The following is a 17,454-nucleotide window of genomic DNA, read 5'->3' as shown; positions in this document are numbered from 1 at the left end:
TATCCAAAGTCTAAACGTGAGCCAGTAACTTCCAAAACCAAATGATGGTAATGGTGCAGGATAAATCCAAATCCTAACGAACCGTACAGAAAAGTAAGCTGTTAGTAATGGTGAGCCATTGGGGTCAGTAATGAAGACAGATGAAAATGTACAATTGCCCTTTGCAGCAATCCCCAATACAGATAGTGATAACCCAGACTACAATATAGATGTATAGATATATTAGGCAGACAACAGCATGGGTCTTTACTGCGCAGGATGGATCCTCTGTCTAAACAGTTGTTTGTACTGCTGCCCTGGGATATGAAGGCAGCTGGTCGCGGTCCTTCCTGGGGCAGAGCATCCCCCTGCCATCACAGCGATAGAGTATGCTAGTACTCAGGGCCAGGGATGTGGTAATCTTAAGGCCACACACACAAGGGTGCTTCTGAGGCTTCCCCAGCGTCTCTTGCCAAGAGGCTGTCACTCGCAGTCATTCGGGTTCCCCCAGAACCATACTGTTTGCTTATATTAGGAATCCTTTTATAGTTTCCGCTAACAGAACTCTCTGTCTTCCCATCCAGCCTCAGGGGGATTTGGACGCGGCGCATACTAAGCGCCAAGATTATGACGCTGCACTGGAAAAGGCGCGGTATAATAGCTTTCTGCAGGAACAGAAGCCCGTGGAGAACTCGCATCTAGAGTCAGCGGAACGGCTGCAGCTGGGGTACAGCGACCAGTCTCCTTCCAAACATCACCACGAGGACAGTACCAAGAATAACCCAGACCCCAACCTGTGCAGTGCAAGGTATACCGTCAGATACTCCCTATGCAGCAAGTGACAGTACGTTCTGTAATGTGAGTCTAATATACGCCGGCCCCTGTGCGCCCCTCTGCTCCCTGCAGAGTGCGGATAGAATAGAGGGAGGAGCTTAAACAGCTTAAAGATTTTTAACGTGCCAATGTCCTTAAAAAAAAAAAAATAGGTCTCACACGATCCCACTGTCATTCAGCAGATTCAGATTAGATCGTTTAACGCAAGTATAAAAAGAAATGTTTTATAATACTTTACTGTTCCTGTGCAGCCACAGCTCTGAGTTTGAAGCGGGAGGATCGGAGATTGATGCCACTTATCAGCGCAAACTGCGACAAAAGCTAATGCAGCAACGGTTCCGCGAGGAGATGGAGAAGAAACAAACAGGGGGGTCCCTAGACCCAGGACCAGATGGTAAGAAGCGGTGGCTACTCGCGAGCCGGATCGTGTCCCCTCGACACCCAGCCACGGCTAGAACAGACCTCCGGCTCACAGTGATGATAAAACAATCGCTGTAAATATAATCGCTCATAGGTAGTTTAGAAAGAATGACAAAATGTAACTATATAAAGCATTATTTCTCTAACGTCCTAAGTGGATACTGGGACTCCGTAAGGACCATGGGGAATAGCGGCTCCGCAGGAGACTGGGCACAACTATAAAGAAAGCTTTAGGTCTAACTGGTGTGCACTGGCTCCTCCCACTATGACCCTCCTCCAGACCTCAGTTAGAATTCTGTGCCCGGCCGAGCTGGATGCACACTAGGGGCTCTCCTGAGCTCCTAGAAGAAAGTATATTTAAGGGTGTCATACTGAGACCGGCTATTGCTTCAGCCTGGATGAGCAGTGCTGCTGCTGCGTGGTCAGATTCCCTATCAGAAAATATAGATACCCTAGATAGGGACACTATATTGCTAACCGTAGAGCATATAAAAGACGCAGTCTTATACATGAGGGATGCACAGAGGGATATTTGCCGGCTGGCATCCAAAATTAGTGCAATGTCCATTTCTGCCAGGAGAGGGCTATGGACTCGGCAGTGGACAGGAGTTGCAGATTCCAAAAGACACATGGAAGTTCTGCCTTATAAGGGTGAGGAGTTGTTCGGGGATGGTCTCTCGGACCTCGTTTCCACAGCGACAGCTGGGAAGTCTACATTTTTACCCCATGTTCCCTCACAACCAAAGAAAGCACCGTATTATCAGGTACAGTCCTTTCGGCCCAATAAGGGCAAGCTGGTTAAAGGTGCGTCCTTTCTGCCCAGGGGCAGAGGTAGGGGCAAGAAGCTGCATCATGCAGCCAGTTCCCAGGAGCAAAAGTCCTCCCCCCGCTTCCTCTAAGTCCACAGCATGACGCTGGGGCTCCACAGGCGGAGCCAGGTACGGTGGGGGCCCGTCTCAAATTTTTCAGCAATCAGTGGGCTCGCTCACAGGTGGACCCCTGGATTTTTCAAATAGTATCTCAGGGGTACATGCTGGAATTCGAGACGTCTCCTCCCCGCCGTTTCCTCAAATCTGCCTTGCCAACCACTCCCTCAGACAGGGAGGCAGTGTTACAGGCAATTCACAAGCTGTATTCACAGCAGGTGATAGTAAAGGTACCCCTACTTCAACAAGGACGGGGTTACTATTCCACAATGTTTGTGGACGGTTCGGTGAGACCCATTTTAAATTTGAAATCCTTGAACACGTATATCAAAAAATTCAAGTTCAAGATGGAATCGCTCAGGGCGGTTATTGCAAGCCTGGACGAGGGGGATTACATGGTATCACTGGACATCAAGGATGCTTACCTGCATGTCCCCATTTACCATCCTCACCAGGAGTACCTCAGATTTGAGGTACAGGATTGTCATTACCAATTCCAGACGTTGCCGTTCGGTCTATCCACGGCTCCGAGGGTCTTTACCAAGGTAATGGCCGAAATGATGATACTCCTGCGAAAGAAAGGAGTTTTAATTATCCCGTACTTGGACGATCTCCTGATAAAGGCGAGGTCCAGAGAGCAGTTGTTGGTCGGGGTAGCACTATCTCGGGAAATGCTACAACAGCACGGTTGGATTCTAAACATTCCAAAGTCACAGCTGGTTCCTACGACACGTCTACTGTTCCTATGGATGGTTCTGGACACAGAACAGAAAAAAGTGTTTCTCCCGGAGGAGAAGGCCAAGGAGCTGTCATCTCTAGTCAGAGGCCTCCTAAAACCAAAAGGTGTCGGTGCATCACTGCACGCGGATCCTGGGAAAGATGGTAGCTTCCTACGAAGCGATTCCATTCAGCAGGTTCCATGCAAGAACTTTTCAGTGGGACCTGTTGGACAAGTGGTCCGGATTGCATCTTCAGATGCATCGGCTGATAACCCTGTCTCCAAGGACAAGGGTGTCCCTGCTGTGGTGGCTGCAGAGTGCTCATCGTCAAGAGGGCCGCAGATTCGGCATACAGGACTGGGTCCTGGTGACCACGGATGCCATCCTTCGAGGCTGGGGGGCAGTCACACAGGGAAGAAACTTCCAAGGATTATGGTCAAGTCAGGAGACTTGCACATAAATATTCTCGAACTGAGGGCCATTTACAATGCCCTAAGTCAGGCAAAACCACTGCTTCAAAACCAGCTGGTACTGATCCAGTCAGACAACATCACGGCGGTCGCCCATGTAAACCGACAGGGCGGCACGAGAAGCAGGACGGCGATGGCAGAAGCCACAAAGAGTCTCCGATGGGCGGGGAATCACGTTTTAGCACTGTCAGCAGTGTTCATTCCTCAGCAGACTTCCTCAGCAGACACGACCTACACCCGGGAGAGTGGGGACTTCATCCAGAAGTCTTCCAACTGATTGTAAGCCATTGGGAAAGGCCACAGGTGGACATGATAGCGTCCCGCCTAAACAAAAAACTAGAGAGATATTGCGCCAGGTCAAGAGACCCTCAGGCGATAGCTGTGGACGCTCTAGTGACACCGTGGGTGTACCAGTCGGTTTATGTGTTCCCTCCTCTGCCTCTCATACCAAAGGTACTGAGAATAATAAGAAGACGAGGAGTGAGAACGATACTCGTGGTTCCGGATTGGCCAAAACAACTTGGTACCCAGAACTTCAAAAAATGATATCAGAGGTCCCATGGCCTCTACCGCTCAGACAGGATCTGCTACAGCAGGGGCCCTGTCTGTTCCAAGACTTACCGCGGCTGCGTTTGACGGCATGGCGGTTGAACACTGGATCCTAAAAGAAAAAGGCATTCCGGAGGAAGTCATTCCTACGCTGATTAAAGCTAGGAAAGAAGTAACCGCAAACCATTATCACCGTATTTGGCGGAAATATGTTGCGTGGTGTGAGGCCAGGAAGGCCCCAACAGAGGAATTTCAGCTGGGTCGATTTCTGCACTTCCTACAGTCAGGAGTGACTATGGGCCTAAAATTGGGTTCCATTAAGGTCCAGATTTCGGCTCTGTCGATTTTCTTCCAGAAAGAACTGGCTTCACTGCCTGAAGTTCAGACATTTGTAAAGGGAGTGCTGCATATTCAGCCCCCTTTTGTGCCTCCAGTGGCACCTTGGGATCTCAACGTGGTGTTGAGTTTCCTAAAATCACATTGGTTTGAGCCACTTAAGACCGTGGATCTGAAATATCTCACGTGGAAAGTGGTCATGTTATTGGCCTTGGCTTCGGCCAGGCGTGTGTCAGAATTGGCGGCTTTGTCATGTAAAAGCCCTTATCCGATTTTCCATATGGATAGGGCAGAATTGAGGACTCGTCCCCAGTTTCTCCCTAAGGTGGTGTCAGCTTTTCACTTGAACCAACCTATTGTAGTGCCTGCGGCTACTAGGGACTTGGAGGATTCTAAGTTACTGGACGTAGTCAGGGCCTTAAAATAAGATTTTACTCACCGGTAAATCTATTTCTCGTAGTCCGTAGTGGATGCTGGGCGCCCATCCCAAGTGCGGATTGTCTGCAATACTTGTACAAAGTTATTGTTGTTAAAGGGTTATTGTTGAGCCATCTGTTGAGAGGGTCAGTTGTTATCATACTGTTAACTGGGTATAGTATCACGAGTTGTACGGTGTGATTGGTGTGGCTGGTATGAGTGTTACCTGGGATTCAAAATCCTTCCTTATTGTGTCAGCTCTTCCGGGCACAGCATCCTAACTGAGGTCTGGAGGAGGGTCTTAGTGGGAGGAGCCAGTGCACACCAGGTAGTCCTAAAGCTTTCTTTAGTTGTGCCCAGTCTCCTGCGGAGCCGCTATTCCCCATGGTCCTTACGGAGTCCCAGCATCCACTACGGACTACGAGAAATAGATTTACCGGTGAGTAAAATCCTCTTTTTTGCCTCCGGCCTATGACCTTTCCTGCTTTGTAGTATGATTTGTTATTCCAGCTCAGGCGTTGTTTTCTCCTTCAGGAACATCTAACGCTCAGAGGGGTAGATCTCATAGCACTCCAGCCGCGCAGGCCTTGTCTGTCCCAGAAGACGAGTACCTGGCAGGTGAGAGCGGCAGCTTCTGGAACCCTGACAGCTCTTAGACGTGATGCCACGTCCGCTTTCTAGTAATTTAAATAAATAGTTATTTTGTGGTCTAGTGTAGTCACTGCGCCTTCGGAAAACCTTTCTTTCCAGTTTTGAGGGGAACTTGCTATTTGCATGGAACGTCTATACGTGTGTCCTATAACCGTATCCAGAGACATTTACAGAAGAGACTACTGTATGGCCAATGTTATTCTATGGATGGGATGTTACCAGCCGGCATCTAAGGGTCATTTTAGAGGTTGTTCTAGATAAATGACAGGTGCTGGTGGCTTGCTTTAGGCAACTTCTCCACTTTGTCGCTCTCCCGGACTTGATACACCTCCCCCTACACCTCAGTAGATCTCTAATTACTTACCACACAAGAACAATACATGAAACAAACGTCGTGATCACAGCTCAGTTACTGCAGTTGCCAGACGCTGAGCCTGCGCACTGCACGTATAGGGGGCACGGTTAGGAATGGGCGCGGACCCACCATTGCATTCTAAAGCGCCATGATTACATATTAGAGTGCAGATTGTCGGTACAATGATTGAATTCGTAAATATAATAATAATAATGAATGGAGAATGAGCTGAAAGCATCACTAGTTAGTTTTCATGCATTTTGCTATTTTGTATGTGTACGAGCCCTAAAAAAACTGCGTTTTAATCCATGGCACAGAGTGGCGGACAAAATGGGAGCAAATTACGATCAGAATAAAAGCTCGCAGTGTGAGCGTGCTGTCACCCATATGCTGAGCTTTAGCTGCGATGGGATCAGGGTCCTCCAAGGGTTAGCAAATACGCCCACTTTACGCCCAGAAGACGTTACAGAACCTTACTACTGAAGTGCGCCCAGGTTGCACACTGCTTGCCTTATGTATAGCCGCCACCCTTATCTACCGTGGTATGTGCACTAGCCTCTGGCCACCTGCAAGTCATCCGCGCGGATTGCCAACTTCTCACAGCTCTGCGTGTGAGCGCGTTTACGTGAAAGTACTGTACATGCCCTGGTCTGCCCCACGTCGATTGCGACATAAAGCACTGGACCTTCTGCTGTCTTGTGGGCTGGAAAAAAGCCAATGTCATTGCTTCTATACCCAGTCCAGTTGGGGAAGAACGGCCATGCACTGGTATGCCCCTCTACATGCCAGTAGTATGCCCCCTGGTACAGCCCGAACCTGACCCGACTCCCGATACCAGAGTTTTCTGCACCTTCTCGGCTGATCGTAACTAAAGTCACTAGCCTGCTGCGGCACCTCTGGGGACCACCGTCTCTCCGCCCAGTGGTGCCTGCAGCACAGTGTGTCTGTGTGCCCGGTCCCCCCCCCCCCACACACACACAGAATAAAGCCAGCGTAAAGGGTAACAAGATGGTCGTCGGCCTGCTCCTAGCATAACAGCCGGCGACCATGGTAAATATGGAATAAAGAATATAAGGAACTAAATGGCAGAATCTCCTGCTACTCCTGTGAGCACTGGTGTAATCCGAGTCCCTGGCGGCTGGGAGACATCAGATCCTGCCTGAGCCTCTATAGCCCCAGCTTCCTCCAGTGGTTTCAGAGAAAAGAGCTAAAATCCTACATTTGTATAACAATTACTATCGGTAATGGTAACTAGGTATAGTTATTTGCAGTGACGTCTAGAGGATGAGCCACGGAAGTGACAGCGCAGTGTTGTGATTACGCATTCAGCAATGAGACCAGTCATGTCTTCCTGATGCAGCCGCTGATACTAAGATCGGTCACCGTGAGGTGTCAGCGGTCGCTGCAGATGGGAGAGGTTCTGCACAGCTGCGGGTTTCTCTGTGTAATAAATATCAAGTGGGATTTACCATGCTAAACATTGTTACATAGATTGCAGAAACAGTATTTATTCAAGAAATCACTGAGTAGTTTCTCACTGCATGCTGCCATATCTGTGTGACACTCCATCCCAAATTACTGACCTGGAAGATCACAAACAGCAAATTATGGGGATTTATGCCACAGCAATCGCTGTCTTTCGGCCTGTCTACTGGGGACATGGGATCCATCAATAAATGGCGTCTGGTAATCCTGTCCTGCATTTGGGTATAGTGGCGTCTGGTAATCCTGTCCTGCGTTTGGGTATAGTGGCGTCTGGTAATCCTGTCCTGTGTTTGGGTATAGAGGCGTCTGGTAATCCTGTCCTGTTTTTCGGTATAGAGGCATCTGGTAATCCTGTCCTGTGTTTGGGTATAGAGGCGTCTGGTAATCCTGTCCTGTGTGTGAGTATAGAGGCGTCTGGTAATCCTGTCCTGTGTGTGAGTATAGAGGCGTCTGGTAATCCTGTCCTGTGTTTGGGTATAGAGGCGTCTGGTAATCCTGTCCTGTGTTTGGGGGTATAGAGGCGTCTGGTAATCCTGTCCTGTGTGTGTGAGTATAGAGGCGTCTGGTAATCCTGTCCTGTGTTTGGGTATAGAGGCGTCTGGTAATCCTGTCCTGTGTTTGTTTATAGTGGCATCTGGTAATCCTGTCCTGTGTGTGAGTATAGTAGCGTCTGGTAATCCTGTCATGTGTGCGAGTATAGTAGCGTCTGGTAATCCTGTCCTGTGTTTGGGGATATAGAGGCGTCTGGTAATCCTGTCCTGCGTTTGGGTATAGAGGCGTCTGGTAATCCTGTCCTGTGTTTAGGTATAGTGGCATCTGGTAGTCCTGTCCTGTGTTTGGGTATAGAGGCGTCTGGTAATCCTGTCCTGTCTTTGGGTATAGTGACGTCTGGTAATCCTGTCCTGTGTTTGGGTATAGAGGCGTCTGGTAATCCTGTCCTGTCTTTGGGTATAGTGACGTCTGGTAATCCTGTCCTGTGTTTGGGTATAGAGGCGTCTGGTAATCCTGTCCTGTCTTTGGGTATAGTGACGTCTGGTAATCCTGTCCTGTGTTTGGGTATAGAGGCGTCTGGTAATCCTGTCCTGTGTTTGGGTATAGAGGCGTCTGGTAATCCTGTCCTGTCTTTGGGTATAGTGACGTCTGGTAATCCTGTCCTGTGTTTGGGTATAGAGGCGTCTGGTAATCCTGTCCTGTCTTTGGGTATAGTGACGTCTGGTAATCCTGTCCTGTGTTTGGGTATAGAGGCGTCTGGTAATCCTGTCCTGTCTTTGGGTATAGTGACGTCTGGTAATCCTGTCCTGTGTTTGGGTACAGATGATCCAGAGCTTTGGGACTTCCCACTAGACCCCGTAGTGGTGGATCATTTCTCCAATGGCAGCATCCAGCGCTCGTCCACCTCCCTACCAGCTCCCGTAACCCCCCTTGGACAGCATCAGATGATGACGCGGAGCAAGACCCCTCAGCGCCCAAACAGTACGCGCCAGGGAGTGCGGCCGATCTCGTGGAGCCACGCACATGGGAACCCAGCTGGACAGCAGAAAACAGGTATTGTATAACTGGTCTTACCCGCCAGCTAGGGCACACTTCTGTTCCGCTGTAGCATCACAAGGGCCCCCAGTGCAAAGTACAAGCGGGGGCCCCTCTTCCCACATTACTATACTGGGGAGACGGAGTGAACTTTCCCTCACCAAGGGCTCTATTCATGAAGCAGTGATAAGTGTGGAGAAGTGAGCCAGAGGAGAAGTTGCCCATGGCAACCAATCCGTGTTGAGGTAACATTTATAAAGTGCATTCTATAAAATTATACGTAGCAGCTGATTGGTTACCATGGGCAACTTCTCCACACAGGTCACCTGTGGATCTTTACCATGTGACAGTGGGTAACACACGTGTGTGTGTGTGTGTGTGTGTGTGTGTGTGTGTGTGTGTGTGTGTGTGTGTGTGTGTGTTAAAATAACAGAAATCCCACTGACATGATTGGACACATAAGATCACATGACCATGCATTATTTCCAGACGACTGCACAACTCCCGGCGTAACCTGATGCATGAACTACTTCCATCTGCATCCCCGCCTCACTGACAGCGGCACAGATACGTCAGATGTAAAGATTAGCGGGTAATCAGATACTTCAGCCCTATTTCCAGTGCGTCAGTATAACATTTGTGTGTCTTTCCTAGATAAGAGCCCCAATTGGCAGAACCAGGGTCTTGCAGTGAAGAAGAGGCGGCTGGATCCTTCCTGACTGAAACCTAGCGCCTCTGTAACTCAGAACCGCAGACTCTCCCGTGGAGCGTTAAAGGATCCCGTCGTACGTTAAGCTGTGCGCTGTCTCCTTATTACTGTACATCATGGATTATTGGATATTACCAGTCACAGGCACTCGGGAAGGACTCTGTACAGCGTGACAAATCCAAGTAATTTACTGCGGATTACGTGTTATTGGGTGAATATTCCGGTTGCTTTCATTTGTACAGACTTGCTTTTAGTCAGTGTTTTATAATATTGTATGTTTTTATAATCTTCAATAAATTGTATTAATATTATTAAACCTGGGCCGGTTTGTAGCGGTCACTAAGATCGTTTCACGTATTGCAGTATGTGTGCAGCCTCTGTGTATACAGGACGCGGCGTTCTCTTCACGACTTCCTGGGAGACAAGACGACTTCCATCCACCCAAAACGTTTCTTATGCAGCAATCAGATGTGATAAACGTTTCTATAATGCAGCACGTGTCTCGTGTGCGTATAATGCTTCCACCACGGCCGGCCAAAATCCCAAAATGCTTCTGTTTGCTCCTGAGCGTAATATACGTTACTGATATGTCCGCCATGCTCTGTCTCTCCTCTGTAGCGGGCTGTCAGGGGATTAGGGGTGAACTACAGGTATTTTATGGAACCTCCCTGCTGTGCCACTGCATCGGACTGTACACTGGAGGGGTAGCAGAGGGTAGGTCTCCCAACTGCAGTGGTTTTGTATGCAGCAAAATAGGCTATGTAGCCCAGGAATGCCTGAATCATTGGGGTCTGAAAAAGTCGGCCAATGACCGTCGTCTCTCCCTACCCTGGTCACTGCATCCCGTGCGCAAATCTCAGATTTTCCCTGCGTTGCCGTCTTCACTGGAACAATCTTTCTTGCTCTATTAGACTCTTCCTTCCCGACCTTGCAAAGCTTCAAACGGGCACTGAAAACCCACCTGTTCATCAAAGCCCAACCTCATGCCTTTGGCAGCTCTGCTTTGCTTACTTCCTGCAATTGGGCCACCTTCGGCTTGCTCGCACCTTCTGTCACCTGTCTCTCCCCTCCCCCTAGATTGTAAACTCCTTGGAGCAGGGCCCTCTTCCCTCCTGTTCTCACAGACTTCTTCTCCAGCATCTCAATTCCAGCTCTCTCCTACTCAGTGACCATCTACGGCTGCCCACCCCTAGTAGAACGCAGGATACTCCATTGCTTCCTTATATCTCGGCTGTAGTGTGTGCTGAGACCTGTGCTGCTCTGTTTTCCTGTTTCTGTAATGTTAAGTTTTATGGAACCTGTATTGTTCTAATGACTGCTGTATGTACGGTGCTGCGGAACACTTATGGCGCCTTATAAATAAATTGTAATAATAAGTCTCCATCGCTGGGTCTGAGGGATGAACAGTAGTTGTCGGTGGACCAGAAAGTCTTACAATAGCTCCATAATGAACAAAAAGGACAACTCCAGATGGATTGGCACAAGGCTCCAGGTGGATGGACCGGGTCAGCACCGCAGGTGTTGGCTTACTTAAATGAATGCCCATGTATCGACTTATTAGGCATTGGTTCTCAGGTGTCTGTTGTATTTGAGAAGTGGTACCATAGGCATTTATCAGTGGTGCCTCTACAGCTGCTGTCCGGGATAGCTGTTCGAGGTTTCAATGTCCAGAGTTACCAGTACCTGGGATACTATCTCTCAAATTCCCAAGGACAGTGACTGGAGTTGACAACTAGACATAGTTCCTCTAGTGCAGGGGGGTCCAAACTTTTTGCAAAGGGGGCCAGATTTGGTGAGGTGAATATGTGTGGGGGCCGATCATTCAGCCTGACATTCTTTGAACCATTAATCACCTCAGAAGACCAAACAAATAACTTGTCTTACCTGCTCTAATGTGAAGGGTGATACTGAGATCTCGACTGCAATAAATAGGCCAGGACTGGCTCAAAGACAGTGGTTTGGATGTGCAAGATGTCACGCAGGTGAGAGTCTCTTAGTCTTGTCCTTATGAGGTTTTCGTTATGGTTCATAACCGAGAATGTCTTCTCGCACATCTATGTCGAAGCTCAGCATTTTCTTAGTAAATGTTGGAGTCTCTTGGAACCTGCCTTTATCCAACTGCCAGTAAAAGTTGACAAGAATGAGCTGTTGGTGCCGACTGCGACACTATGTCACACTGCAGCTCAATGAGCTCCAGCTGCAGGTGGTCTGGAGCGTTATCAGAAGCCACGGAGAAAGGAGAGGGGAAAAAGTGGGACCTCCTTTTCAATAGCTGCAAATTTCTTTGCTGCAGCAATGGGCTCCCAGGCTCAGATGATGGCAAAAAGATTCCTATATAACACATGCAACCCTGAGCAGAGTGATAAGACAGGGAAAAACACTAGCCCGCAGGGTGTCATCCAGTGCCAACATAGAAAAGTGTCTGCGTGCAAACACTTACACTGCACGCAGACACTTTTCTATGTTAGGCACTATGGCACTTTATAGTCGGTTGTTCCCCTGATGAAGGATCTGTACCGAAAACAGCTGTTTGGGAGTTTAGCAGTGACTATCTACCGCATCTAAGTGATGAGTATTTGTCTTGTCCACTGTTACTACGTCTACTGCATTTTGAGTAAATCATGATTGAAATTTCTACAGTGTGTTGGTTCTATCTAAGCCTGAGGTTGAGGATGGACATGTCATTATATAACCCTTTTTGACCAGACACCTGCATCTAATTATCTGAGTGTCAGTGCGGCTTCCCAGGACTTGGTTCTGTGTCAACTACTATATATATATATATATATATATATATATATATATATATAATACCCTTTTGTGGCTGACACTCGAAAAACCTCCAAGGGTTAACTGGCTCTGGTGCCCTCCAATGAGGTTTGCACCTCCATGGATATAGCAGATATAAATGGCGGCACTCAGAGACTTGACTTGTGCAAAACAAACTTTTAGTGCAAAAACTGCAGGTTACAGCATCAACGTTTCGGGGCGCGTAGCCCCTTCATCAGGCTAACCCCCAAAGTGAACAGTTACCAACATATATAGGTGCACTCACCCCTGTAGTCTTCCCCATGCTGGTCACCGCTACTCACATGTCCCGGGCCCGGGGGGACGGAGCCGGGCCCGGGACATGGCACTTATATACATATATATATATATATATATATATATATAAATATACTGCGCCACTTGTGTTTTTAGTACCAACGATAAATAGCCATAAACAAGTAGTGTAATATTACATATAAAAATGACACTCCCTAGGATTTTTAGGGCGTCTGCTTACCCCCAAAAAACACAGGGATGGTAGTTCCCTGTAATATAAATTTGGCAACACACTGGGGGAGTGGGGGATAAAGCGACCACTGGTGTCTTAAATAGATGAGTAAATGAATAATTCTGACAATATAAGTATATAAAAAGATTTACAATTTAATATAAAAATTTGGACAGAAACTCTCTTTAAAAAAATGGGGGAAAAATACAATATACACAATACATATAAAGTGCTAGTAGCAGTAAATACAGAAATTTGCTTATCTGAGTAGAAGGTCACTGCCAGGTTGACCAACGCGTTTCGTCACACAGACTTCCATCAAGGGGCTTATATATTATTATAGAGCTTATATATCTTATATATTCTCGATGATTTGATCTTTTTTTTTCTTTTCTTTTTTCAAATAAATATTTTTATTGTATAAAGCACCACAAGTATCAACGATACTCAATTCAATATGCAAGAAAGATGTTACACTATGATGTTTGCCTACTGCCGTACATATGTATCATAACAGGGGAAGGGTGACCACACATGAGTAGATATCCACCTAAAGTCAAAGTAGACATTTTCCAAATCACAGTAAATAAGGAATTACTACAATAAATGGTCATATAAAGACATTTGTTATAATGGATTCAGTATGATATCCCGGTGGAGAGGAGACTGACATAGGGAACCTGATAGCCAGAATACCAGTGCATCGTGTCCCCTCACAGGCTCGCTTTCCGTCGCCACAGGGTTATGTTCCCCCCTCGGGGATTCCACGCCGACCGACGGTATTTCACCGGGTGTCAGGATTCCGGCGGCTGTATCCTGAACGCCGGGAACCCGGCAACTTGATTGCCTCCCTTTATAACAGTAACAGTATTGCTATCCGTATAAACGGCAATGAACCAATGCAAGAAAAAGAGGGGGCGCAGGACAACGGGACCCGATCCCAGGAGACCCAGGGCCAAAAGGGGGATTTATGTCAGAACTCCTATTGTGCACCGAAGAGAAGATCTCCGAGACTCTCCGTTGTTCATACCACATGGTGTTCTTTACAGCATCTTCAATTCTATTCTAGCTGCCAGGAGAAGATAAAGGGGACTTCTCCACCAAGAAGAAGTATCAAGCTCCCTATGCTATTCACCTGGGTATTGAGGTCTTTTAAGGTGTTAAAGTCCAAAGTTGGTGAGGGGTTTTAAGGAGTTTGGTGGTTTTAGGTGGCTTTATTAGCTTTCCTCATACTAAATGATCTGATCCAATGGATGCTCCACACATTGCTCTCACGCCATTGAAGGCACTCTGAAACCATTTTTGGATGTGGCAATAATCCGGCATACTTTTGTCTCTTCCATTATTGGAGAACCATGTTAAGAGATGGTTTGTGTTAGAACCAGGTGTTACATATTGCAATATGTGGCTGGCAACCAAAGCGAAAACTATTATCATTTAGATGACCACATCTGATGGGCCTAGTGTTCTATGCCAATCCAGACGGTCAGGGCCTGTTTGTGCATTCGGATCGCCACATGCTACTGTATGGTCATGTGATTTCCATATTGGTTCCAGGCTTAAATTTTCTGCAGTTCATTGTAGAAAATACCTTTGTCTTGGCTATTGCTTGGCTCCTATCAGGCTATGGGCACGGTTGCAGAGTTCTAGATATTTCCTGGAAACAGGTGACAAGCTTCTTTAGTTTGGAACGTAGCATGAAAGTGACTCCTTTATTACAACTATCTCCACCCAAGTAATACACATTAAAGCTTGTTGTGCATTTGGAATTGTGAGCGGCTCATTCTTCTTAACTAGGATTTCTAGCTTCTGTTATTGAGGCCACATCTAGGTTGTATTTCTCAAGTTCATCAGCTAAAAGGTGCATTTTGCCTGCTAGGCAGCCAGACCGGATATTCCATGTGCCTAGAAGTGACGTTTGTTTTGCAATTGACCACTTTGAGGCTGGTAGTTTATTTTTCGCCAAGGGCCCAGCAGCCTCTTGACGCATCCATTCTGCCCGTATGCACTAAATAGGTGAGCCGTGTGGTTAAAAAGGGGAGCAGAATAGATTGCAGAAGTTACTTCCTCAACATTATATAGCTCTTGCGCACGGAGTGTAGATGAAGGAAACCATGGTCACAAATCAACATTAGGGAACAGTGAGCCCTCTGCCCCACTCTTACACGTGTTCGCAGCTTTCTAACATTTGAGCGGAAAGCTGGCCATACAACTTAGATTATCTGCCCAACCATCCCAATTTGCTCCAGAACCCAGAAAAACAGTCTGTCCGACAAATAGGTTCAATTATTTAAGACAGACCCAGGTGTCTAAATTTCTGTCCTGGGCCTGTGCGTCGCTGGCAACAGCCTCCCTGCTTTGTGGGACTAAGGGGAAGGGGGGGGGGGGGGGGGTCCGCCCTGCGGGGTCTGAGCCACTATCTCCGCTGACTGGACACTGAGCTCCTGAGGGGATTGATCGATCGCCGCCACAGGGGACCGCTCACCCCAGCAGCATGCCGCCACCCCCTTACAGAGCCAGAAGACTTGTGGCGAGTTAGTCACCGGCCCTCCTAGCAAGCGGGGAGCCGGTGTGAATATGGCGGCAACAGGGTATGCCGCGCAGTACTAACTGCACTCCGGGGCTCAGCGGTACATAGTGCGGCGCTGTGAGGGGCGCCCTGAGCCAGCGCCTATACCCTACACTGGTCGGCAAGTCTGTCAGGGACTCCGTATCACTGCCAGCACATACCTCAGGCCAGTATAATTCAAACAGCGAGCGGGAAGCAGCGCCATGAAAGGGGGCGGAACTTCTCAGCGGACCCAGCAGCGTTCAGCGCCATTTTCCCTGCCTGCAGAGACGCTGAAAGGGAGAGCTGTCCTTCCTCGTCAACTCCAGTTATCTTACAACGGTACCAGGGGATTGTAGAAGGGGGGGGGGGGGGCTGTATTAAGGTACACAGTCAGCGCTGGGTAGTAACTGTTCTCTATCCAAGAAGCGCTGTGTGTGGGTTGTCTCCAATCTCTGTCTCTCTTGGGGGGAAACTCTGCCTTTCCGTGTGTGTGTGTGTGTGTGTGTGTGTGTGTGTGTGTGTGTGTGTGTGTGTGTGTGTGTGTGTGTGTATTGTTTGTGGTCTCCATTAAGCTATATCCAGGGACTCTGTGTCATATGCTGCAGAGGATATGTCCTCAGGATGATCCCATTCCATGTAATCAGGATTGCACTGTGTTAGCACAGATACCAGCAAGGGAGTCTGAGTGGTTATCCTCTCTTAAGAGCATGATTTCTCAGATTTCTACTAGAGTTGCACAAAATGAGTCTGCAACTCAGGTTTTACAGAACTCTATGGCTGTTTGTGTCAGGAATCGGCGTTCAGCAGCATCTCACCAGCGCGCTGGTGTGCAGGCCTCCGGAGGTCATGGCCCCAGTCGCGGCTGCATGAATGCACTGTCCGCGAACGTCATAACTAATGTCGCTGAGTACCCCTGAACCACATATCTTGACTCCCGTTTCTGGTGGTCAGTCTCCTGCAGCCCACAGCTCACTGTGCTCCACCCAACCAGTACTATCTTTTGGTAAACTACTGGTTTCAGCCAGCATCCTGGAGTACACAGTGCTTCTAGTTAACAGCATTAACTCCCTGTGCACTACTGGGCCCAGCCAGCAACCAGCAGTGCATTGCATTAACAGTCTACAGAATTACTCTCCTGGTGAATCACTAGCTCCAGCTAACTGTCAGCTGATTTGGACACCCAATCCAGCGAGGTGTTTGCTTACAGACTTCAGCATCCAATCACCGCAGAGCATGGGGTATAAATTCCAGTCCGTGGCTCAGTCGCATCGTCTCGGACAATGAGTCACATTTAGTGTGCAAGCTCTCCTGGTTCCTGTCTCCAGTGATTCCCCGTTGTTACTTTCATTTCATTCTCCAGTCTTCATTTCTCCAGCTTGCTACGAACACCAGCCACAGTCTGCTACACTCATCTGCAGTAAGAGACTCTCCTCAGGTGTTTTCTCATTGCTCAGCCTGTGTACCTAATTACCAGCATTCCATTCTGTGCATTGCATCCAGCACTTAACAACTTGCTGTGTTAGGACTGTCTCCTGCCTGGGCCTTGCTTGGCTAAAAGAACTTGTGTTGTTACAGAGACTGTGTGCTTTTTATTCATTTACCGGAGTTCTGTTTGCTTCAGTTATATTTGCCATTACTGCTTGCATCAAGTTTCAAGTTTATCTTCATTCTTCAGTTTGTTATCAGTGACTTTTTGAATATTCGTTTCATAGGAATAATGAACAGTAACTTTATCCAATCATCAGTTATACCAATTATTATTCATACTCCATTTCCTGTTATTACTGGTTTTCAAGTTATCATTAATTGCATTCCATGTCATCTGTTATTCAATTGCTCTGTGACCTCTGTGAGTAATAAATATCAAGCGCATATGCGCAGGACTTTTCCTCAGTCTCCTCGTTTTATACATCACACCTACACTGACCCACTAGTGCCCCCTCCGGGGACAAACAAAACCACAGACCTGACAGTTTGGTCCGGTTCTGTTGCCTCCGGGCCCCCTGACGTACGCTCCCAAAAACGTGCTCTTACCCTAATTATGCAGGATGACACGGATACCGACTCTGACACGGCAGCCGGTGATGAGGATGTGCTGCGGGGGGCGGCATCTCTTGCAAAAGGGGTGCAGTTGATGATAGAGGCTATTAGGGATGTGTTGAATATTGCTGATACAACACCTGAGCAGGTTGAGGAGGCTTACTTCACGGAGAATAAGAAAGCCTCGCTAACCTTCCCTGCGTCAAAGG

At 47.9% G+C, this 17,454-nt stretch overlaps 1 protein-coding gene across 4 annotated transcripts in view; it reads left to right on the top strand.

Annotated features, from left to right (window-relative positions):
* RAD52 (RAD52 homolog, DNA repair protein) overlaps positions 1 to 9,693 on the top strand; it is a 63,250-nt gene extending 53,557 nt beyond the window's left edge. For 3 of the 4 annotated variants that reach the window (XM_063929238.1, XM_063929237.1, XM_063929239.1), the window contains exons 8-12: positions 564 to 787; positions 1,065 to 1,207; positions 5,185 to 5,268; positions 8,456 to 8,686; positions 9,323 to 9,693. In XM_063929238.1, coding sequence (XP_063785308.1) covers positions 564 to 787; positions 1,065 to 1,207; positions 5,185 to 5,268; positions 8,456 to 8,686; positions 9,323 to 9,387 — 747 coding nt within the window. In that variant the 3' untranslated portion in view covers positions 9,388 to 9,693. The remainder of the gene's footprint in view (positions 1 to 563; positions 788 to 1,064; positions 1,208 to 5,184; positions 5,269 to 8,455; positions 8,687 to 9,322) is intronic. The other variant, XM_063929240.1, reaches the window with a different exon arrangement.
* The last annotated feature ends 7,761 nt before the right edge of the window (positions 9,694 to 17,454 follow it).

Source organism: Pseudophryne corroboree, chromosome 6, assembly GCF_028390025.1.
Source record: "Pseudophryne corroboree isolate aPseCor3 chromosome 6, aPseCor3.hap2, whole genome shotgun sequence".
NCBI classification, from domain to species: domain Eukaryota; kingdom Metazoa; phylum Chordata; class Amphibia; order Anura; family Myobatrachidae; genus Pseudophryne; species Pseudophryne corroboree.
This window is presented reverse-complemented; position numbering and strand designations above follow the sequence as displayed.